This window comes from Amblyomma maculatum, chromosome 3 (assembly GCF_055883805.1).
Source record: "Amblyomma maculatum isolate TAMU_Amacu chromosome 3, ASM5588380v1, whole genome shotgun sequence".
In the NCBI taxonomy this organism is placed as follows: Eukaryota; Metazoa; Arthropoda; class Arachnida; order Ixodida; family Ixodidae; genus Amblyomma; species Amblyomma maculatum.
The window spans coordinates 178271581-178297247 of NC_139346.1; the positions used below are offsets into that span (position 1 = coordinate 178271581).

A 25667-nucleotide genomic window follows, 5' to 3' on the forward strand; every position below is an offset into this window, starting at 1 on the left:
TGTGAAAGGTTTGTTAAGAATAATTGCAGGGGCTCTCTGGGTTTAGCGCCACAAACAATGACGATTTGTTGCATGAGCAGTACTGTGTCCAGGAAAATTCGACCACAGGGCTGCGTCTTCCACCTCTGCAAGGAACGGAAAACAGTAATGGCAGAGGGTCACATGCTAAGAACCTGGTAGTGTTTTCAGAACTCTGCTACTCCAATGAATAGTTGCTTTGTTCTGCAGACGATTGGGAGAACTGAAATACCCAAAATGCAGAACATTTCATGAGGTGAGTACATGCTCTAATGGCTGAGGGGATTTCTTTTTCTGCTCGAACGACGAGAGAAAATGACAGAACTAGAACAGAGTAGGAAGGGGAATATGCCTATCTGCAGCGCGGCGAAAAGAGACTGACCTTATTATCAAGCTGCTAAGACGACGGACGCGAAATGAAATCAAGAAAAAAAGAACCATTATCGAAAAAAAAAAAAAAACGCTCTAAGCAAACCGCAGAAAAGAAGTGAGAGAGGGGGCAGAGAAGGAGGGTGCAGAGGTACATTCAGCAGAGGACGCCACGCAGTCCACTCGTCGCGCGCTCCCCTCTGTCGTGGGTTGAGGATCAAGTTTCAAGTGTTGATACTCTCCAGCGTGCCTGCCCGCAATCAGAGCACGGAGCAAAAACGCAGACCTCCTCTGAATCGGACTCCGCTTGCGTCTCGTTGTAGGCATTCTTCGAAGCTGGAAACCAACATCTCGCGCAGAAGCAGAGCTACCGGATACTGAACTCACTTCCTCGAGACCGGATTGTTTTGGGTGAAAGAAGGCTTCCACGGCGTGTAGTCCCCCTAATTAGGCCGCGATAACCGTCACGATGGCTCCAGCCCATACGCCGGACCGCTAGAAGTTCTGAAAGGTGTGTCCTTGTGGTGTGAGTGTCAAGCAGGGCTTAGAATCCACGCTACCAAGAAGGCGGAAACATCACGTGGGGCCGGCCGCAACAGCAGCTAAAACGGGTGACCGTACGCGATGAAGAACAACGGTACAGAGGCGACCTCGACCTTCAGGTCTTTCGAGGCCGTGTACGTGTTTATGGCGGTGTTGTACGCCTTGACGGCCACGAACTTGTACCTGACTCTTACCAGGGACTCGTCTTGCACCGGCCAACGGTGTGAACCATGGGGTCCTGTACCGGCGGCTCCCCCTGCCGCCTCCGTCCACGTGTCCGCCGGCGCCCGCGGTGATGTAGGTACTCCCGAGCGACGTGCCAGGCGCAGTCCGCCTGCGGCGGCTCAGCGGCCGCTCCGAGCCGCCGAGGAGCCCGTGTACGCGAGGATGTCGTCCAAGGCAGCCGCCACACCCAACGTAGAGTTCTTTCCTCGCAACGACATGAACAGTCCCGACGGCAACACCATGCTTGTCAGCTCTTACGCCAGGATACCGGTTAGTGACCATCTTCTCATTGAACAGCTTGTTCGCTCGTTAGCTCTATAAAGACAACGTCACGCATTGTGTTATTGTAACAAGGGCATGGACAGTTGTCTCGTTTGGTGCTGCATCTCTTGAAACCACGTATTTGTTTTGTCTGTCCCTATTATCTTCCTTGTCCGTGGACTTGTTCGAGGTTTAAAACAGGACAGAAAGGCAGACAAAAAAGAGAACGTCTCTAAGCAGAAATATTGAAAAATGTTGTTACATCTGTTTTTAGCGAGCGAAATAAAACTAGATTGGACGCAAATGTTCAAAATTCAAACTAGAATGTCACCAAAGCCATTACATTAACAGCATTGCTGCCCGGAAGACAAAAAGAAGCAGCTGTGCCCCGTTTTGGCTAGCAAAAAGAAACGTTTAATCGGGCTTGCTTGTGACGGGCGGATATTAGTATAATGTCTGATTGACTCGGACTATATATATGTGATATAGGTAGCTTACCTCGTATTTAAAACCAAAGAACCTAATTTACTGCAGTTGTCTTGGAGCGCTTCTTGTATTTTTTATATAGGATTAACCATACATGGCAAAATTACTTTTAAAAAGGAATTCAATTGAATTACCAAATACTCTCCAGAAATCGTGCGAAAGTCATTAACTACATTACCAATTATTGATTCATACATTACATTCCATTGCAATTACGTTCTAGAAGTAATGCAATTACTCTCAAATTCCTTTCACGTTTACATGCACAAAAAATAAAAAAACTGCGTTAACGAAAGTGCAACCATGCACACTCTCTAGAAGCTTCGATGCCCAGTTTCTTTCGTCTTCCTGCCAAATTTCGTGCCAGACGACAGTTCCCTCCTTTAGTTTCTATCACGCACCACCAGAAAAATAAGACAGAGAAAAAAAAAAGAGAAAACAGAAACAAGTTTAAACTATCGTCACTTTCATTGTGCTCAAGACAGAAACGTGCGCCTTTACTGGCCAGAGCTGTCTCCACCGTTTGAAGCCTCCGCGACAGGCATTGTATTGTTTCGGTGGTACCAGGAATGGACCTCGGCAGCTTCTGCCTGGTAATGTTCGGGCAATGTACTTTTCTGTCCGCTCTAACCTCCGCTCGGCCCGTGGGGACGAGTGTAACCGGGCAACACACTGCCATTAGGTGACGCAACCTATGGAGGGACACTGAGCGCTCCTGAGTAGCTTTGAAGTCCGTCCTGCGCCATCTGCCCCTTCAGTGGCCCTTTCGGCGGTCCCTCGGCGGTCTCAGAAGTGCACTTCTACTCATTTCTGTCCCTTCATTTTGATGTTTTACGCTGGCCCAAGGCTGCCACGTTTCGTTCTTGGTTCCGAGTGTCCCTACCGGGCTTACACAAAGGGCAGAGATGCATTTTAGTAAAAGTAATTTCGAAAAGAATTAATTACTGTTGAATCTAAATTACTGCCATAAAGCAATTCATTACATCACTAAATTACCAGATCTGAAAGCAATTAATTACATTACCAATTACCACCAAATAGTTATAGTATCTATAGTAATTTCATTATAGTATTTCAATTAATGTCGTGTCTTGGCATCAACACACGGAGGCAAATATATTTCTCGTACTAAAGCGCCAAGCGAAAGATGTAGCTGAGCGCTGTTTCATTGAAAATGCATCCGTTATGTATCAGAAAGTGGTATTCTGTGTATCAGAGGCCGCTTTGGGACAGCAAGCCCCATACACCATACCATATTGACAAGTAACAAAGTCGCTCAAAAGCATGAGCACCTACTAGTGACAGTGGCAATCATCTAACGTTTATAAAACGAAAGAAATAGACTGTGCCAGCAGGAAGTGTTCCAGAAAATAGCACTACGCACATCTATAACTGTCCGTCTAATTGACTGCCTCTCTCCGTACTCCATGCTTACATCTTGATGTTCGCTTCATCGGGTACTTAACGTGTGGAGTTTGTCGATGTTAACAGCTGTATTTTATGGAGAGAGGAGTAAATCGTTTCTAGCGCGTTTATTTCTTCGGCAGACTAATACTTGACCTGATATTGAGTGTGCTAGATAATTACAAATGGTATGATATATTGTTGATTTTTTTTTTTTTGCATTAGCGGCAATGAACTTTTGCAAGTAAAAGGGTGTCAAGGTGTTTCGGTTCTAGTAACATAGTAACATTTAGTAACATTTGGTCGTGCACTACAATGACACTAAGGTGTGTGCGCAGCGAGGTGATATTCATCTTAAAGCAGCGCGAAAACACAGGACTATTCATTGATATTCATTGTTATTTGTTGTTGTGATATTCATTGTTATTTATCTATCACTGAGCCTCGCCGCATGTCGATGAGTGGCTATGGTGCATGTCTGCTGATTATAAGGATGCGAATTTGATCCCGGCCAAGTTTCAACGGAGGCGAAACGCAAGACGCCGGTGTATTTACGATGCCATTGTACGTGAAATTCAGGTGGCCGGCCAAAATGAACGAACTCTTCTACTACGGCGTCCCTCTTTGCCGATGTCACTTTAGGCAGTTAAACGTATCATACACGTGGACCCTGCCTTATGAATATTCCTCAACGTAATGGACTCGGCAATGCCTCCTGTTCCCATTTTGCCACTTCGTTTTTTTTTTCCTTTATATATTCCCTCTTTGGATAAGCTGCTATCTGTTCCGACAAGCCGAGATTTTCCGTCGCTAATTGTCGTATCGCCCTTGGCGTATCACATCTATGGGTCTTCCCGGCACGCCTTGTTACGTAATGAGGCGGGCTTAGTGCCAACTGTGGCAATGGCTAGATTTTGATTTACGTTTTGCTGACCACAACGCCTTATAGCTCCTTTTCAAGGCATGAAGCACACGCATGCCAATTTATTGATAGCGGAGAAGACGTACGATATTTGTCATGCTCTTCATATTTTATCACAATGTTACCTAGAAATAATGCACGCCACGCTAAGCAGTACGGGGATAAAAATAGATACGGTATGGTAGACGGATGTCAGGCGTTGCCTCTAGACATCCCCGCAAGTTGATTTTGAAGAACCCTTTAACCGTCAGTTTTTGTTTATTTTATGCACTGCTTTTGATGTTTCCGTTTTGAGGGAAGTGAGCGACGTGAACAGTGAGGCTTATACTTGCGTCAAAAAAATTTGCATTCATTACGCTTTCTTTAAATGGGCCACAGCTGATCAAAACGTGCCGAGATATTATGGTAGAAATGGAAAGATCTTGAATTCTATTGCAGGAATAAAGCACTGCAAAGCATTGGAGTATAATGGAACGCATTGGAGAATAATTGAAAAACAGTCATCGACATAACGCATAACGCTAGTGTTGTCCGATGGCGGAACTGATCACTGCCACATCGGAGCAACTATTTGATCATCGACATAACGCATAACGTCTGTTGTCCGATGGCGGAACTGATCACTGCCACATCGGAGCAACTATTTGATCATCGACATAACGCATAACGCTTGTGCGTTATGCGTTATGTCGATGATCAAATAGTTGCTCCGATGTGGCAGTGATCAGTTCCACAAGCGTTATGCGTTATGTCGATGATCAAATAGTTGCTCCGATGTGGCAGTGATCAGTTCCGCCATCGGACAGCAATAAGTCCGCCTTGTGCGGCAAAAGCCCATTATGTGGCTTTTTTTTTGTTTTTATTTTAAGACTGCTGCAGCTGAGGCTTAAAGAGAGCACTTCAGGTGAGGCTCAAAGGAAGTACCTTTGCAAGACAAACTGAACCACCTTTGCAGGCTGCGAAGTTCGAAACTGGGTTTGGGCCCACTGCGGAGGAGGGGCGCGCAGCGGGGATTACGGAGCTTCTCGCAAACGCACACCCTTAGAAACGCCGAGCGCTAGGACGGACACGGTACCCGATTTCACAGCGCACCTGAACGGCGTCAAAGCCGTCATTCAGGTCGCAGTCGAAAAAGAAGAAAATGGACAGCTTCCTTTTTTGGATGTCTTAATAAAATGAAACCAACCCGCGCTCCCATTCAGCGTATGCAAGAAGTGCATTCTTACTGGACGTTATCTTCGTTTTAATTTTTTTTCATCCAGCCGCGATCATTTTTAGTGGGTGGAAACGGAAACTGTGCAGAGACGGAAACAGCAACGGAATAATGCAAAAAATAAACTGTCGTTTAATTCTCTGGACGAACATGCTGAAACCACCAAGCATAACGCAGACTGAAACAGCGCGCGCGTTTTAAAAAACAGAAAATAATCTTCCCACTCGCTGCACCTGGAATTTCTAGTCGTTCAAACAACCGATACCACCCTTGATATTACACTGGCGGCCCCCTTCCTAGCGCGTATGTCCGTTGCCTGGGCCATATGTTCAGGTATAAATAACCTATCCCTCGCCTGTTTTCTCATTGCAAACAAGGCTCCCGCGCGGGAGACGAAGCATCAGTATACTTTCATTTTTTTTTTGGTCACGTTCTGTCTTTCCTTAAAGCCGAAGCGTTATCCCACAGTGAAACGTTGCCATTATTGTTGTATATTTCAACACGTGACCACATCTGGGAACAATACTGCTGATATATAATGGGAAGTACGCAGTGTGTTTTCTTTCTGAAACGTCCGTTACATTTCAATGCAGACGACGTAATAACCCTGTTCATCGGTAAACTCGAAGGGTTGATCCGAATGGGTCAAAAGGGCTCGACGTCATACGTGGAGAGGCGGAATTGGAAAGTGATGAAAAATTTCAGAAATTGTGATTACAAGGTCGAAACATGATTGACGCGCTATAAGGACATGTATATGAAGTAAACGAATTGCGCTGAAACGAATTTCAAAGTAAGATTACGGGCCGTTGAACCCTGTGTCAGTTAGCTATTCGCCTCTCTTGTTCATCTTCCTTTTTAAATCATTCACATTTTATGGGATCCCTGCATTAGCGAAGGAGCTGGGGGGGGGGGGGGGGGATTAAGAAGTTCGCAGGGGTCAAGTGGATGCAGCCAGCACAGAACCGGGTTAAGTGGAGAAATATGGGACAGGCCTTCGCCCTGCAGTGGGTATAATCAGGCTGCTGGTGATGATGATAATAATCGCCAAACTGCGCTGCGCAGAGAGCCAGATTTCTCCGCAGTGCAAAGCGACGGGCAGAATGATGGCGCAGAATATCTAAGTTTTCAGCGAAGAAACGGTTGCTTGAAGGAAGGAAATTATTACCATCGAAGGGATGGCACACGAAGCGTTGTCTGGCGGCGTTGGATGACACTCGACAGCATGCGAGTAAAGGCAGCAAAAAGAATAAAATCGAAGACACTTTGGTGACTGAAGTGATGAAAGGCGAAAGCCTGAGTTCTGCATTCTGCTATGCGACTGTTGCGCATGTAGCGATGAATGCTGCTACGAGTAAAGCGAGTGACTACACTTTCACATACTGCGAGTTCATTTATTCAGTGAATTCTGCTTGGGAGCGACGAGATCGCGCTTCTTGTATCTTCGCAGTTGTTCTACGTTTACTGCTGCGTGGTTGAATTTACCAGGTGCGCGACTTTAATTAGTAATTAATTATTTGTTCCCACAACTGTCATTAATTAGTAATTGTATATCTGTATAGTAATCAATAATTAATTAATTAGTAATTAGTACCATATACTTTTGTTATAATTTACTAATTGATTATTGATCGGCATATGGCCATATAAGGCGCGTATTCGCGCATACTGTGATGGTACTCTGTGATTGGTCGATACCTCCATAACGTCATCCCGTCTCGACCAATCAGAGCAGCCGCAAAAGCACGACACTTTTGCTGACGACAACGATGAGGCAATAAAGGCTTTCGCATTAATATAAAAATTCAGCCACACTGTAGTTATTACATGTTTCTTTTCATTCTTCGGCGCAGTAAGGAGGATCTCGCACTAATTTGTTGACGCTTCAGTCTGCAATTACGCAGCCATTAATTTAAATGCTAGTGTCAAACTACTTTGCATACTTTACCTAAAAGTTTGCATCATACATTTGAGTCTTGAATCTCGATAAACTGTGCGAAAACTATTACATCTTCCCTTTCATGCACTTGAGGTATAGAATGCAGCATGCATGCGTCATGGGTCAGCATGCAGAAAGGTTGTGGGATCTAACTTGCAAGAAAACTTAGCAGTACTAAATCACTGTTGCTTTTAGACAAAACTGATGGCGACAATACTTATTGTCAGAAAGTCCTGAACGTAAACTGCAGAAATAAATTGCAAGATATCAATACATTACGAAACTAATCAACGCAATGGAAACATCGAAAATAGCCTGGTCATGATAAATAATAATGCGAATTATAAGTATAGTTGCCCTCCCACACAGTGAATAAAAATTTTTGTTATATAAATAGCGAAGAAGGCCTGCGCCGATGCTTAATTAAGAGAGGAAAGACATTGTTCACGTTTTACGCTGATCGGTACTGTGATCCACAGGCGAGTCAACCTGAATGTATTCCATAATGCATACTTTTTGAAGCAAACAGTTAAAAAATACATTGCCTGTGAATAGAAAGCACATGCAAGTTGTTCGGTATATGCGAATCTTGCAAATTTGTACACCCCGTTTGCCTTCCGAACTAAATTTGCCTCTTTCGTTGCACTTTGCAGGTGCCGGTTCTGGAAGAATTCTGTTTTACATCAAAGGAGTACTGCGGTCCTGGCGAACAAGGCCTCCCGGGGAAACCTGGTGACGTATTACGCTTAGTTCTTGGATGTCGAAGGATCAGGGAAGTGACACGTAGAAACTTGTACCACGTAGGAAAGTGGAACAGGCGCGACGATTAGAGGTTATCACCAATAACAACAAGTTCACAAGGATACGCATCATGCAATGATGAAGACGATAGCTCAACGTTTATCGGGAGCCAAGTGTCATACGGCGCTGTACACAGCCAAGTAGTTCGCCGATATTAAATATTTAATCGGTGGCATACGGGACTAAATTTTAAACTCACCACAGTGACCTAAAGGCGAAACTCAGTTTAAGCAGCGAAAGCTGCGAGATACCGGATGAATCTTGAAATAGGTGCCAGGGTACATGAGAGGCAACAGGTCATGATAAATGATAGTTGCACTAAAGAGAGAGCTCCTGTGAATCGATAATAGGCTTATAAAACATCTATGTCAGCGATGAGCGATCTGAGGTCGTACATTTTACGACTAGTGACGTTCCGCTCTCTGAATTGCAGGTATTCCGGGCTACCCTGGGGAGAAAGGTGACATGGGACTGCGGGGGCTTCCGGGAGTGCCTGGAATCCCAGGACCCGTTGGACCTGTAGGACCACCTGGCATGAAGGGAGACAAAGGTGAGCTTGGTAAACTAATCGGTAACGTGGGTGAGAATGCGACACCAGCATTATATACCATTATTACGCCAGGTCATTTATACCAGAACATTATTATGGCATTGCTATAACATGCTATAGTATTATTGCTATTATACTATACTATACCCCGTTATTATGCCACTGCTGTAATATCTCCATTACGTAGGCGATTTTGCTGCTTGACTGCGCTGATTACATTCAGGATGCCTTTTTTGGTATTTTTAGAAATTGTTTATTGATAATTAAACTAATAGATGATGTTACTTGTGTTTACAGTTCGGAGTCCATCTTTGTTCTCCCCTCGGTAGTCTTCTTCCCCAGGGTTCTTATTCACCATAGTGGCTAGACGTCTTTTCTTTTTTTCCGCTGAGGTGACGGCTCGCTAACAATTACACTAGCGCAATGGCCGGCCGCTGGTATAATCGTTAGATGTGGTATAATTGTTAATGGTTGTGCGCTGTAGTTCCAGTCCCGGAATTCTTATACTTCGTGTGCTCTTCCCTGTAGCGCATGCGGTTTGTATAATTCACGGCGTTATTGTTTAACATTGATCGCGCTTCCTCATCAAAACACTGAAAGAAGAAAATATCCAAAATGAAGCAAGGAAGATAGAGTCACCACGCTTGGTTTCGTCCCCTTTTACATGCCAGAAGCGATTTGCTTCAGGACTCGTCTCCTCGATGCGTTCGATAGCACTAATAAACGTACCCGAGAAATAAAGGCTGTACTAAATGCTTCCCCTTTCCACTACGTTGTAGTGTACCTAAATGTTTTTATTTGTTTTGTTTTTACCTAATGTCAATCCCAAATGGGATTAAAACAGGAAGGGCACGAGTTAAACAATATAATGTACTAAGCACATTGAGGCAGAATTCAAAGCTATATAAACAGTGCCAAATCTATTTATGAAAATGCTTGCAACGTGTTTTGGACCATACTGACCCAAAATGAAAATTATGGTTGAGGAATAAAATGTAGGTGATGTACTAAATACCGAGAAAAATTTGGGAGCACATAAGCTTCACCTGTAAACGAGGACCATCATTTGTGCCTTCCGTCTGCCGATTGTCCTTGAGGATCCTCGGTCGCCTGCACGGCCTTCAATACTCGCATAATTCATAAGCCCTTAATTTGGGACTCTGAATTATCTCGCACATACTCATTGGCATACAGTCATAAACGTCCGCATTATGCGAGAGACCACCCGACATACTTCTAGATATAAAACGTTCAAATCGATCACACTTTCCAATACATTGATAAACTCAGGTACATATGACTTAGTTTTCAAAACGTCAATTATCTGGTGGATAGAATCCCCAAAATATTTTCAGATACGGCTCTTTAGTCTTGCACTTTTTTACGTATTTTTGTTACCACCGGGGACATGTGGCTATTTTTTCTTATACTTTCGTATCGTTCATCTCTGCGATTACATAAATAGTTCCCATTGGTTAACATAAAAAAAAACATGCCTTATACTTTCCTTTATGACGGTGGATGTTGGCTTTCTTATGCTTATCAGAAACGAAGTCCGTTATTTTCGCTTGATTTTTTTTTGTGGACTACCCTGAGCTGTACTACCCTGAGATACGAAGAGAGGATAACCTATGGTCGCTTAGGGTAACAAACTGGATTCCAATGGAAGAAAAGCGTATCAGGGGCCGGCAGAAAGTTAGGTGGGCGGATGAGGTTAAGAAGTTTGCAGGGTCAAGTGGATGCAGCTAGCACAGGACGGGTTTATAGGAATAATATGGGAGAAGAGGCCTTCGCCCTGCAGTGGGTATAATCAGGCTGATGATGATGACCCTGAGCAGTGACACAGCGCCGTGCCAAAACGTGACGTGATGTGCCGGCATACCCGGGTGCCGTATACATATGCAGTATACACGGTGTTTTACCGTAAATGGAACACTGTATAATGTATACCGGTATACTGTATATATGAATGTATATCACTGCCACGTCCTTGAACACTCGTCTACATGCAGACTCCATTAGAAATTGTTCATGCAGATGTAGAGCACAAGCGCGCTTTGCGGCGCGCTGTCTACTTGTTCGCTCTAGCGTCCACGTAACTATTGCTGTTGCACGAACTCTTCGTAAAATGCGAAAACGCAACACGCACGTCTACGGTGGCGCCCTGCCATGCAGTGGTGTCCCTGTAACTCTTCAGGCCTTAATGCCAGCAGTTCCATCTGAACGCGGCTGGGCGGCTCCATTTTCGCTGAGGATCTCAGTACAGGCGGCTTAATTTTGTCCATGACTATCATTTACTAGAACTATCCAACGAATTTCTCTTCTACTTTTCAGTGTCACCACCGAAGGCAGTATACCCGAAATATAAGCTTCCGTGAAGCTTTCTAAAGTTAAGCAACTGTGCGGGAAGTAATGGAGCATACCGGCGCCAAATGGGGTGATGGCAAAAAAAGAAAAAAGAAAAAAAAAGGGACATCTTTAATATAAGAATGCCTCCCCTGCTCTCACTGGGGGCTTCACTACGGTGCACATACCGATGATAATAGAGAGATTTAGCACACCGTGATCCGCGATCCACTACCGTGATCCGCCACCGTGCGTTCCACTGCGCATGCCCAGATCCCCTTGACGCCGATAGATGGCGCCACATACTTGATGTCGGCACATAGACCTGCCGCATCGGGACCAATCAGCTTGTGTGCCCCGCCCACGAGCGGTGGAGGGCCACGGTGGCGGATCGCGGTATGCTAAATCTCTCTAATGCGAGTCTACACTGCGCAGCGTCAAGATAATTTCCGTGTTAAGCCCCCGGTCCGAGCAGCGTTCGATCGATGGCAGCCTGCAGGAAACCCCCATAGCCGATCAAGAACAGCCTTATCGGCAGTCCCGAATAGCTTTCGACGCTCAGCATGGAGGCGTTGGAGTTTTCTTTCCATATTATGCCGTCCGCAACGTTGCCTTCTATGTTAAGCGCAATCGCTCCCTTTCTTTGGCGCCGCGTTTGAACAGCGGGGATGATGATGCGGGCGGTTTGCACTACGCCAGGCATCGTTGGCTTCTGGCAGGAGCCACTGGATACCCATGAGCCAACAGTCTCGGGTGACGAGTCAGTTTCGCGCGTATGTGCCGTAGTGGTGGTATCAGGTCCAAAATAGGGGAAACAAGCAAGGTCTTCGAAAATGTTGCGTAATTTGTGCATTCCGTCTATAACAAGCGACGTAACCAATATTTTGTTTTATCTGGGTTCTCTGATTTCAACATCTCAAATGACTTCGAAAGAAATCACTTGGAAAAGCCGAAAGATGTCGGCCATCACAACCATTTGCTGACACATTTCAGTTCGTGAATACACTTTTGTTGCTAATCCCGGCCATTCCCGTTTGCTGCATTCAACGCGAAGTCGACGTCGCTAACTTGACGGGGCCTATGCATAGCTACCACTTAAAGGAAGAAAAGCAGGACTGGATAGATGGATGGAATATAGGAGCGTCCCCTTTGAAATGGGGTGGTAGCAGTTGCTATCATGCTCGTCCCCCCCCCCCCCCCCCCCCCCCTATATCTTCCCTATATCTGGGAACGATGGGGCCGACAAACTTGCCCGAGGATTAACAATCCGGGCGGTCGGTCTCACGCATCCAGACGCACTAGCTAAATCCCCTCAGACTTTCGCCGAAATTACCAATTTTCACAGAGAAGCGACGCCTTTTTCCGCCTCCCCAACAAGCCAACCTGCTCCGCAGATTACAGGCGCACTCAATTCTTAGTCCATCGAAACTATAACTAATTACTAACAGGGAATACGACCCCACATGTCTAAATTGCAACAACGGAGAACCCGGCACTCAGGCGCACATTCTTTGGGGATGCGAAAATAACTCGCCCCCAAGGGCCCTCCTGCCAGCTCCCTCTGCAGAAAGCTGGGACCACACAACTTGCACTTATTTCGTGGGCCCAGGATGTCGCCCCCACCCGGGGGCCATACAGGACCCACCTGCCCTAGTTCACGACATCTGGGGAAAATAAAGTTGCTTGTCTCTCTCTATATCTTAATTATTGTTTTAGATCGATTAACTATACCATCATTCTATCCATTGAATTTTTGTTTCTACATTACTAATATTATGTTACTTTTCTGCTTTTATGCCACCAATCTTCCAATAGTTTTTTGCTAGCTTCCACAAACTTTTGCAACGTCCTCTGGCGGAAAAAATTGGGAAGAGCCGCGGTCATTTTTGCAAACATAGTCGCGTCCGTATTTCGAACGCCTCACGTTTTTCTCTCAAACCGACACGAAGAACAAACGGCAGCGGTTACTTACAATTGCGTTTACCGAAAATTTTGCCTCCTGGCTCTATAGTGAAAACGGTTGCGCAGTAATAGCGTCTGCTATGAAAGCGTCGTGCTATGGGTTTCGCTATGTGCCGCCGTCCGCATGTGTTGCTGCCCCGGGAGCCCCTCTTGTGTCGAAGCTGAATTCCTCCCGAAATCCCATTTCGGGACAGCGGGGACCGCGAGGCGCTTGGAGCTATTATGCCGGCCTTGGTTATCGCGACGAACGCGAATAGCAAGATTGTTTTCCGTTGCGCTGGAGCCCAGGACCTACTGCCTCTTTCTTTCTTTTTGCTCAAATATTTTTCTCCAGCCCAAAGGCAAGAAGACTAACAATATAAATAAACAATACACAAAAAAAACCTATACGCGCGGAACTAGCCAGTATCTCGACCCCAACGTGGGTTCGGGGACAACATCTACGGAACCGAAGATCGTATCTTACCTACCATAAGAATGCTAGAAAGCCGTCACAAATAGGACAGAAAAAACGGAGGTGTTTGGGATGTGACCCGAAAGAGATTGAAGAGATAAAGTAAGTACCAGGCGGCACCTTCAGGCGGCATACGGAAAAGGAAAGTTGAACTTGGAGTGCCTTAAGAAGTGGCTAAATATTGGCGAAAAGATAGCTTTTCACTCTGGATCTATTTTGCTCGCAGCTATTTGTCGACGCGCCTTCGCAGACCATAACTATACAGCGATATCGCTGAGAAGAACCGAAACGATTTCAATTGAGAGAACCGTTTTCTCACGCGGTACAGCACTGCGGGTAAACTGAGAGACCGAGACGTCGTTCTGCCGACGCGGACATTACCCGCTCGCGGTTGGGTCATATCTCGGCCACGTGCGGGAACGACTGGTGCACTCCGTCTCCAAAGAGTCGCTTCGATAAACCGTTCTTTCAATGCTTTAGCTATAAGGGTGCGTGGTGCAGGTCACCGAGATAGCAAGAACTTTCGGGAGTTGTCAATGGCGAACGTAGCCGGGCAAAGAACGAATAAGCGGATATCATCGCGCTTCCCGGCTGCCAACAACAGGGGATGGAAAATGATAAGGGAAGAGGTTCAAAGGAAGCAACTGAACACGTCTGCCCACGGTATGCGGTTGTTGCTTGGAGCAGTCCACATTGCTTGCACTGTAGGAATGCAGATGAAACTGACTATGAGGAGTAGTTGTTTCTTTTCATTTTTAGGGAAGAAAGACGCTATAGAATGCTAGAAAGACCGTCTGGCCAAACGAATCGCGTCATGCGCTATCGTATTTCACCACCCGTTTCTACCTTTCGTTCAGAAGAATACTTCAAAACTTTATCATTTATTACATCTTTAAAGTCTCACGGAATGCATCTCTCTCCGAATCACGTGATAATGAGTGTCTGTGGATGGATGTTGATCTCGTATGTTTCTAGAAACGGGCTAAAAGCCTAGTACCCGATCATTTGTTACATGCAAACGTATCCAAATGTGGGATGGAGAAATTGCAGAACTGAAAATTGGACATGCGACTGAGTGGCAATCTAGGTGAAAAATAGCGGTAAATAGCACAGGGACATATATAGGATTTTTCTCATGGCGCAGGCTCAATCGGTGAGACAGGACCAGAAGGCCTGGATGGAAGAGATGGTCTTCCGGGACAGCCGGGCCTAGACGGCATTCCGGGGCCTCAAGGGCCAGACGGGCGGCCCGGCACGGACGGCAAGGACGGCAAAGACGGAATTCCGGGCCGTAACGGGACCGATGGAGTTAACGGTGAGATAGGTTTCTCACCCACAGCTTAAGCACCAGTGCTGTTTAGGGTTAACCGCAGTTAACAGTTTGTTTGTACTGCTGAAATGCACCATCAATGATAAAATTCCTGTTATTCGTGATTTTAATCGTATTTGGCGCTGCGTTGTTCGAAATATGGTATTTAAACGTGAATACGAGCACTTGGGGAGGGGAAGGGGGGGCACTAGAGATTAAGCATGCAGATATTTCCAATATACTCCATCTGAGTACTACAAACATTTCTGCCAAGCATAACGAGATCAACTGGGACAGCTAGTTGGATGAAGGAGAGCTAAGCCTGAAATGAGAAGGATATATTATGAGCATAGCCACTTTGGCTGCGTTTTGGCAAGTGCTTGCATCAGCATGATGACCTGAGTGGGCAGTGTTAAAATTTCGCCTAAATGTCATAATATCGTGGCTTGATAACAACGGAGTAGACATGAAGGATCTCTGGACAAAAAAGTGAAAAGCATTACAGGAAACATTGATCGAAGTTGAAGAAGCTAAGCTGTCATTTCTTGCCTGCTCCTAAAAGGAACGGATGGACTACCTGGACCTCAGGGACCACCAGGTACAAAAGGAGCGGCAGGTAAGCAGTGATGGGATATGTCTGAAGTAGGTATGCGCAGTTTCTCTTACTCTAGGGTTTTGTGAACGAGCTATTTCGGCTTTTATCTTAGCATACACCTAGTCAGTTGGCGAAACTTGAAGAAGAGAGTAAATGATTAAAATGTATTATAACACTATGCTCTACTAAGCGCAATTTGCAGCTTATATAAATTGTGTAAGTCTAATCTACCCAAAGCCTTGTACACCATGTCTGATACCAATTGTATCAATGGCAACATTTTTTGTTCCTGCTGGCGGAACAGAATAAAATTGTCAGACGTTTACACTAATAAACTATGTGCACAATTGCAGATGTGCATTTGGATTACAGATGCAGATGGCAAGGGAGGTAGAGGACCGGTTATTACGTCCTTAACGCAGCGACTAAGCAACCCAAATTTTCAGCGGGAGTAGTGATATACCAAGAAGGCATAAAACTCTTAAATTTAGGCGCTGATATATTTAATGAGCATGAATGAATCCGTGTTCGCAGTTTTATGAACTTCATACACCAAGAATCGGTATAAATTGCGCATGATACTGTGATGTCTTCTTTTCCTGTGTGTGCATGCTTCATGTGCCTTGTATGTTACCAAAATATGCCTAAGGACGTCAGCCTTTTATGGGGCCTTGCAACTTTAGTGAAACCAGAAAGATGTTTAGATAGCACTTATTACTTGCATAAATTAAAAACTTTATACTTTTGCTTTAATATCAAGATATGAGAGTGGATTATCGTCCCAGGTAATATAAGTAGTTATCTCGATATTCCTGTTCAGAAGTAAACGCCGTAGAAAAAAAAATAAAACAAGGTAAGCAAAGATAGAGAAACTGGCCACTATTGTCGAACATACTCACGGCAGTAATCGTTTTCTTAAGGGAACGCTGCTTGCTAAATCGATTAGTCGGTTGCTCGCCCGGTCAGCTAATTCGGCAATCTATTGAACGATTCATTTTTTTTTTAAATCTCAAAATTGATGCATTTATGCTAACCCGAGTGCATCCCTGGGTAATTATTGCAGAATACTATTCATGCTTGCTGTCAAATTGGGATGTTTACTAGTAAGTTAGAACTGTCGTTGTTCTATTATAGAAGAAAGAAAAAGGCATTTGTGTAGTATCTGCACAGTTGGTTGATATATTTTGCTGGATTACTTGCTTGTTTTGCAGAGAGAAGGACAACCTGAATGTAATTCGTTTTTATGAATTTTTGTAGGCGTTCCGGGACCTCGAGGAAAAAGAGGACTGCCAGGTCAGCCTGGAACACCAGGTGTGTGTGCCCGCTTTTTTTGCTCTTAATATAAATAATTTGCAGAAACTAGTAGTTTCATGCTCTTTCAGTGCATGATGAGGATGATAACAAAATTTTTCTGCTGATCTTAAAGTCTTCATTTATTCTCTCAATATCTAAGGGTTTAGTCAGGTGATTTCTTCAACTTTGACAGGTATTCCTGGCATCAGCGCCTGGGCGGTGAACACCACGCCCCCGTTCAAGACAGAAGCCTTGCTCAGTAAGTCCCAAACGACAGTACATCGACACGTTTATTACCTTCCAGTCAGTAGCAGCACTGCAGCGCCTTGTGTACTTTAGTAGTTATACGGTACCTGTTGTGTTAGCAAGCGATAGTTCCAGATACGCTTTCAACGGGAAATAAGTTATTGGGCTTCGATATCGAGCCCTCAACGGATCAAGTGAACAAAATGAATATCTTGTTACTATTACGTATACCTCACTGCGCTCCTATCTCCACACACATTTCCTCCTTTGCAATGAAAATCCAGTTGCGTGGAAGCTTCGTGTTTAGCGGCGGCTGATGGGGATGAATGCAATGAAACAAAATTTTAACGCTTTGTGTCTAGGATATAACCAAACACCAGGCATCTAAGTTTTAGTGCAGAAATACTTGATGCGTATTATTATTGTTTGATATGTTGAGGTTTTAGGACGAAATAACAGTGCGTGGGACGTCAACACTATACGGTCGGTGCTGCTCCATTTTACAAAACTCTTTGCGCCATCTTCTCTCCATATTTGCTACGAGCGAATGAGCTTCACGTCAGTGTGCAAAAGTATATCGGCTTCTGTGCGCTGCTTTCACAATCGCATTTGAGGAGAACTAGAAAGATATGGAGAGACAGAGAAGAAAAATAAACACGGAATCGCGATATTCCGTCAGCGCAAGTTTCAAGGGCTCGTGCTGAGTGTTAAAATCGTTAGGGTGGAGGCAGTGAGTTGTTTTACGGCCTTTGTGATGCAGCCATATTTTGCCGGTGACGCACTATTGTATATTTGCGTTCAAGGGTGCAGATTTAAAGAGAGACAGAGAAATAAAGAAAAAAGAACGGCAGTTGTCTCTGGGGTGCCCTAAATCGGGAATTTAGCGAAGGAACGGAGGAAAACAGAATATGCTGTCCCAGACCATTAGAACGTTCGGCGCTTGCTGCTTAGAGCCCTGCAATGGACTACGGCATTTCGAAATCCTCGGCTGCGCGCGCGCCTGCGATCAGGGAAAACGGGTCTGGAAAATCGCACGTGGGTGCGTTTCAAGTGTCGCCCTCGGGAGAGTCGTTGCGGATTCCGAAAACTCGATGACGAGTGAATGAGTGGAGGAGGCGGCGAAGAGTTTTACGGCTTCGTGGGAACGAGCACGCGCGGAAGAAAAAATCGAATGCACCGCGCGTTTGCTTTCTGCTCCATTTCCGCTCCCGTTTTTGCCGCCTCTAGGAGAACAAGGAGGCTGGTGCGCATCATTTCGCGTTTTGGCGACTCGCGCGCGTTCATGGTTTAAAGAGCGCGTTGTGTATTCGAGGTTCGGCCGCGTTGGCCTTCAACTTGGGCAGATGCAAATTCTAGGTCTGAACAACGCTCTTTTTTTTTTTCCTTTGATTTCGCAAGAAAAGCGTTGAGAAAGCCTTCAGGCAGCGAAATGTCTGGCTCTCCATAAAATTCTAAGACTGCATGTGTTGGCTTGAAGTCGACTGCTGAATGCTGCTTGCTGTCTTGAATGGTGATGTCGAGCGGAAAGTCGTGCTTCCAGCCTTTTAATACCCGCGGTTTCTCCATACTTTTCACGCGACGCTGGGAGCGGTGGCTTGTCAGAGGTTTTTAGGAAGAAGGAATGACCAAGTTTTGGGCCTAGGCGCCGGCCCTGTGTCTTAATCGGCATTCAAAATGAAGCCTTATGGGAGGCAGTGGCCAAAATTAGTTTTGAAATGCGCTCGCGGACTCTGGGAGCGGACCGCTGGGTTCATCGAGTACAACGCTGCCTTTTCTACTACGGAGTATGCACGCGCTGGAAGAGGAGGGTACGTGAACTGACTGCAAAGTATGAGGTACCACTGCCAACCGTGACAAACACTAAAGACACCTGCTGGACTGCTGCGAAGGTGCGTGAACACGTGGAAACGGCGGAGACCAGGCGGTGGCGAACTGGTGCGGCGGCCAGGCCGGCTCTCGGTATGTACTCCACGCACAAGAGCGACATCACTCAGGAGCGGTTCTACAACAACCCCCTGGGGAGTGCCCTGCTTTCTGAGGCCCGTGGGGGGGGGGGGGGGGGGGGGGGGGTGCTGCGCACGAAGAAATGGCATGCGTGGATCGAGGGCAAGGACAACGCTGATGTCTTGTGTGCGTTGTGCGGACGGGAGACAGAGACTATCGAACATATAGTGTTGACTTGCCAAGTGCTCCGGCGATGTCAGCCTAGTGGGTCGGCTTTGCCGCAGGTGCTGGGGTTCGCACCTGGAAAGCCGCAAGAGACGCTGCAGTGGACAGTGATGCGACACAGCGGGATGAGAGGGCTGTGGCTGTGGAGACAACCAAACGACGCCTTGAGAACTGGATAAGGCTGACTAGATAAATGGCGTTGGTGGCGTTGCGTCACGGCGTTACAGACTCCGTCACAGTAGGGAATTGACTTGGTTAGGACCTTTCTGGTCCCCCTGGTAAAAAGGGGAAGCCTCAGTACCAATTCAATCTAATTTTACGGCGTCCCATAATTCCGGGCCATTAGGACCCGAATGCCATTTAGTCGACTATCCCGGCTGACTTTGCGCTGGAAATCTCAGGCGGTAGCCTCTAATGCTGTGTACTTTATTTTATTGTTTATAAATTTCAATATTTTACACTACATTATTTATTCATTTATTTATTTATTTCATAATTTCGTTTGTATACTAGCATACAAAAATTAGCCCCCAAACGTCAAGTGGAACAGCATGATGTTTAGAGTTCGAAATGCAAGCGAAGTATAATTCAGAGAAGGGTGTAAAATGTTTGATTCTCTCGCTTATTATTCAGCACATGCTGAAATATTCCCTTGAAGGAAGGCCTATGGGAAGCAATAATTCCCTCCTGTTTGAAGACTCATCGTTAGGGCCTATCTGTAGTGTAGCTGATCCTGCAGAAAATTTCGTTATGCGTGAAGCAACTACTGTACATTGATTTTTGAATGCCTGGAACAAAACCTTAAGGACAAACGCACCAATTTCTTTTTTTTTTTGCTAAAGAATATTACAGAGCAAGTGGCTGATATAGCACAGGTTCAGTGAAGACACCTCTTTAACTGTTTTCATATTACTTGAAAAATCTCGGTTCATGACATGACGCTGTATTGCAGGTTCCTCAGGCAGAGTGAGCTAGAGAAAGAGGTAGTTTATTAAAGAACGCAGATTATTCAACATGCCCTGAGTCTAGTTGACCAAGGCAAGCTGGTGTTCCAGCTTTGCCCACGACAGTCAGGCACTCCAGGGGGGGGGGGGGGGATGAAGGGAAAGGGATGGGGGATATGACCGGGAAGTAAACGAACCCTAATCGGGCAATTCAGGCGCTGCAAAGTCTTTGTCACATTCTTTTCACCTTCTTAGAGGGTAAAATGATAGAGAAAATGGCGTTAAATTGGTCTCAGCGTCATCTTGAAATTATATTTTGTTTTCTCTAATAAAAGTAGATTGGCTTTCGCCCCCACTAATCTATATACACATGACCACTTATTGCCTATTCAGCATGACTTCATCTTCCTGTCCTCGTTCCAAGTCCATGTCTTGGTTACACTATGGTTGGTTGGTCTGTGGGGTTTAACGTCCAAAAGCGACTCAGGCTATGAGAGACGCCGTAGTGGAGGACGCCGGAAATTTCGACCACCTGGGGTTCTTTAACGCGCACCGACATCGCACAGCACACGGACGCCGCTCCGTTTTGCCTCCATCGAAACGCAGCCGCCGAGGTCGGGATTCAATCCCGCGTCCTTGGGCACACTAGTCGAGCGCCGTAACCACTGCGCCACTCCGGCGGGGCTCTTGGTTACACTATATGTGCCAAACGCCTTCAATAATATCTCCCATGATCACATACTCCGCAGTGTCCAAAAAACTGAGTGTGGGTGTTCTCCTCTCTGCATGTAAATATTTTCCTTCCTCAGAGGTCGCATTTCATGTTTTCGCATAGCAGGCGAGAATTCCTCTCTCTTTGGTCTCATCTGCGACACACATTAAAGTGCTGTTCTTTCTGACGTAATTTTAAACCTTGATAGATAGCCCTCATTTCATGCCAACTCCAAGATATTCCACACCGATCTCACATATTTTATGCTTAGACCTCGCACTTTGGGCACCCAAGGCTTCTCAGAGGAGGTAGATGCCACATTCCAACAAGACTTACAATATTATATTAATATATTATAATAATATTATACAATGTATCCGAGTTTCTGACTTCCGCAGGACTCCAGCGAGCGCCAAAAACGTTCGAGCTCCTTTTTTATCGCGTGCCCGTTATCAAAGATCAGTCAACCTTCGCATGTCGCTTCATTTACCACACTGTCCAATCTAAGAGGTTTTTATGTTCATGAAAAGTCCCCGTATATGAATGTTAGTTCGGCAAACAGCAGGCGCCACTACATTATTCGCCTGGTCATACGTGATGTTAAACGCCAATACAGAGTGCAAGTAAAAGAAACCTTCCAATTAGTACAATGCTTTTGCACTAAGAAAAATTGATGTGTTCTATCGTATTTTGAACTCACACAAAAGTAAATAAAGTTTCGCCAGCGCTCAACAGTCTCTATAAAGGATCCCTTACAGTCCCTGGTCATACTTCAGCCCAGAGGCTCTACCAAACGGGCCCCTTTCTTCCCCTGTCCACGTCACTAACCATCCGCAGAGACAGGCAGCTGATTTACCTACCCAGCGCCACGCAATTTCTCCGGGTTATAGACAAAGAAAGCTTCCCTTCTATTGATCGATCTATTCTCGGATCGTCTTTACCTATTCAGCGCCACGCAATTTCTCCGGGTTATAGACAAAGAAAGCTTGCCTTCTATTGATCGATCTATTCTCGGATAGTCTTCATGCCTTCCTGCCAACATGCGCCTCACCCATCTAACCAATCCTATGACATTTAGAATGAACAATATCCACTGGAAAGCGCATGCACCCCAATAAAATCCTCCTTTATCCATGCATATCGATATATACACCGATGCCACACCATTGGGCACTGATCCAGTGGTATGTAACTTTCAAATCCTGGCAACCAGGTCATTCCTTTCATACATGTGGCCGATACAGTAACCCTTCTTCTATCGCTACTCTAGAACGCATGCCTATTATCAATGACGCAGTTATTTCCCTCTCACATTCTTCGCGCATCTTCGTGCGCCACTTATTCCTACTCCATGAAAGCTGGATGGAAGGATGGAAGATGGATGGAATATAGGAGCGTCCCCTTTGAAACGGGGTGGTAGCAGTAGCTATCATGCTCATTTTTCTCCCTATATCTTAATTATTGATTTAGAATGGTTAACTAAACCATCATTCTATTTATTAAACTTTGTTCCTACATTACTAACATTACTAACATTGTGTCACTTCTCTGCTTTTAAGCCACCAATCTTCCAGTCGTTTTTCGCTAGTTTCCACTGCCGGTTTATTCACCCGGCCACTGGTATCTCTAAACCCCAGATCTTCAGGAACAGTGATTGCGCCTGCATCAACTTCCGGATGGATACCATTACATTCGAGTATAATATGGTCCATTGTTTCACTGGAGTTTCCACATACAGCACATGCGTCATCTCCATTGTTAAATTTCTTTTTGTAACAGCGTGTTTTAAGGCACCCTGATCTAGCTTCAAAAATTAGGGCACTGCCTCTTGAGTTATCAAAGGAATCTTCCTTCCTGATCTGCATTTTCCACTTTCGGTATAATTCCACACTCTGTTTCTTTTCCATCGAATTTATCCAATTTTTACCTTCTGTGTTTTTCACCTGTTGCTTAATGCTTTTTATTTCTCCGTCCTTGTTACTAGCATACTTACTAGTTAGTTTCCTAGTTCTTTACCTCCATTGTGAGTCAACGCTTTTTAGGTACAGGTATTTAAATACTTTAGCTGCCCATCTGTTACTGTCCAATTTCCTCAGGCGTTCCTCATATAATATTTTACTCCGAGCTTCCCGTACTTCGAAAGATGCCCAGCCCATATCTCCCTGTACCGCCTCATTTGTAGTTTTGCCGTGGGCACCTAGTGCTAATCGTCCAACGAATCTCTGATTTGTTTCTAATGTCGACTGTACCTCTGATTTTAGGCACGAAACCTCATTTCCGAAAGTAAGTCCGGGCACCATAATTCTTTTCCAAATACCCCTCAATACCTCATACCTATTGTATCCCCACAATGTCTTATGCTTCATTATCCCGGCATTCCTTCGCCCTATGGCCTTAAGTGATTGCTCATGCTTTCCAATGTATGCCAATCCTTCGTTTACCCATACCCCCAAATATTTATATTCGGCTACTCTAGGTATTTCATGGCCTTGAATTTTAAGGCCCTGATCAGTTGAGCCGTTGAAAATCATCATCAGAAGCTATTAGCTTGCTCCAGCGCCGCTTAATTCTTTCTGATCAACGAGCAGAGCTAGACAACTTCCTGTACTCATTGGCTCCATCGCCAGTCACGATACAGTGATTCCCGTGCCATGCACCCTGTGATGTTCGGGTTAAAGAATTTCTATGTTCAAAGAGCCGGGCATTCAAACAACGGCCAGTCTGCCCTATGTAGTATTTTTCACAAGAAAGAGGAATTTTGTAAATTACCTGCGTTCTGCACTGTACATACCTAGATTTATGGTTAACATAGCAGCGGTGCTCACTTTTTAACGTGTCTGCCTTTCTTCTAACCAAAGCACACACACCTGAAAATTTCGTGGGGGCTGACATTACTGTGCCTACATCATACCGATTGGCGACATTCCGCAACCCATGTGAAACATTGCTAGAAATGTAAATGCCGCCCCATTTTCGATAAAATCATGCACCCTGGCCATACAGGGAACACAGAAAATGAGCTGGCTTGTTTATCTAGTTCGTGATGTTCACATTCGCGCGCTGGGATGTCTGGTCAAGCCTGCCGACATGGGACTAATTGGTGGCTTATAAACGCACAATTAAGAAACGCGACCAACTCAGAGCGCCGTGCCGAAACGTGCCCTACACACATTAGCATGTCACCGTTTATCTGCATGTCGTAGGTTTTAAACGAACCCTATAGAGTTTCAAGATTTCATTTCCGTATTTGTTCTGACCTTTCCGAACTTTCCTGCTCAATACGCGAATCAGGAACATCATATCTTTCGTCTTGCAGGCATAGCTCTGCATGTCTCAATTTAGGGCTTGATGTGCAAGAGGTTTCTTAATGAGGTGATTTTAAACATAGCAGAATATCTATTTGAGGGCTGACAGGCATTGTTTGAGTCCCACTCGTGCCACATATACATATTCAAGTACCTTGGCGCTCCTCAACAGAAGGAAAAGCCGGAGCACGGCCGCTCGATGGAAGCGCACTAGGTGCGGCCTGCTACGTCGCCCGAAACCGGCGGGAGGCGCCTACTTCCAGTCGCCACCGCCGCGGCGCCACCGTTCGGGGACAGCCGCGCGCGGAGAGCAGCGCCTGGCTGCGCTTTGAAGGAGGCGTCGGCGTGGTAGAAGCGTTTTATTTTAAGGATATGAGAGCTCCGCTTCATACAATTTGGCAACAAGAATTAGTATATACTGTCATGTCTAGTGTGACCATGTCAGCACTTAGCACTTGCTCGGCAAGGATGTATACTGGAGTGTACCCCGAAAAACTTATAGTGACGGTGGTTCAATCGATTGGAGAGCTCGCATTACCATGATGTTGCATTCGGATCCAGTTGTTCGTCATATCAAAATGTGACCCGGCTGTGAACATTTCGAAGCTGTTCAGCTGCCATGGCAGCCTAATGAATAACCACTTAATTAACTATGCCGCAAATTTCGTGTGTCATTTTCATACCATTTACTCATTTTTGCATACAGCTTTTATACACAAATTGACGTCAACCTGTTCTAAGCTGCCAGCGCTATCCAATAAAAAAATGTCCTACTATGAGCAACCTCTGTGAAAATGCGACATGTAACCAACCTTTCTATCTCACTGTGACAAATTTTACAGTGGAAATATGAAGATGCTTATTAGGTTAAATCTAGATGATAACCTGGGATCTTCTACTCAGTTGGAGACATTAAACTTTGTACGCCAGAACGCTATCCGTCATGGCTTCCCGCATTTTGCATGACCGAACAAAGTAAGCGCGCTTGATAGAGCCGGTATGCCTGAAGGTGCTACGTATATGCGCCGAAAGGTTTTATTACTATTTTTATTGGCTGCTCGCAAACCCATACAATTTTGCTGGTTCGTAATTTTCATTGAAAGAACGCGCATCGAGTGTTGCTGTTGTGAAACTTAGCTGTGATCACAAGAATGCTCACGCGTCAGAGCGCAACTGCAGCCGAGATTCAGTGAGCAGCCGAGTACGCTTATTTAATGACCACACACAAAAAAAGGAAGAAAATTACCAATCGCAGGCGGAAAACCTTTCTTGAGAGAGGTTTATGCCATAGCCATAAACATCGCTCCATTGTTGAGTTGACATTTCCAGCCCAGCTCGCTATCAGTGGGGGCAGCAACTTAACAATATCTTGCATAGCGCCTTAGCTTGGGCACGATCATTGTTTTTATAGATTAGCTGCAGGTACTGTGTACAGTGAGAAAACAATGATGAAACCAAAAGTTTACACAGCTTGGCTACTTCGCCGGACCTCTTCAGACTTCATCATCCTGTTAATGAAGGTGCTCGTAAGCTGACAAAGCTTGATTACTTCCTTTGCGGGGTACATCAAGCCTCCATTGTCCTTGGTTTTCATTAACCTG

The 25667-nt window shown here is 45.3% G+C and overlaps 1 protein-coding gene across 1 annotated transcript in view; it reads left to right on the top strand.

The window, feature by feature from the left end:
* The first annotated feature begins 655 nt into the window (after positions 1 to 655).
* Positions 656 to 25667, top strand: part of LOC146197059 (uncharacterized) — a 37639-nt gene continuing 12627 nt past the window's right edge. The window contains exons 1-7 of the mRNA XM_084598795.1: positions 656 to 1425; positions 8034 to 8112; positions 8615 to 8731; positions 14638 to 14808; positions 15365 to 15418; positions 16655 to 16708; positions 16884 to 16949. Coding sequence (XP_084454921.1) covers positions 1012 to 1425; positions 8034 to 8112; positions 8615 to 8731; positions 14638 to 14808; positions 15365 to 15418; positions 16655 to 16708; positions 16884 to 16949 — 955 coding nt within the window. The 5' untranslated portion in view covers positions 656 to 1011. The remainder of the gene's footprint in view (positions 1426 to 8033; positions 8113 to 8614; positions 8732 to 14637; positions 14809 to 15364; positions 15419 to 16654; positions 16709 to 16883; positions 16950 to 25667) is intronic.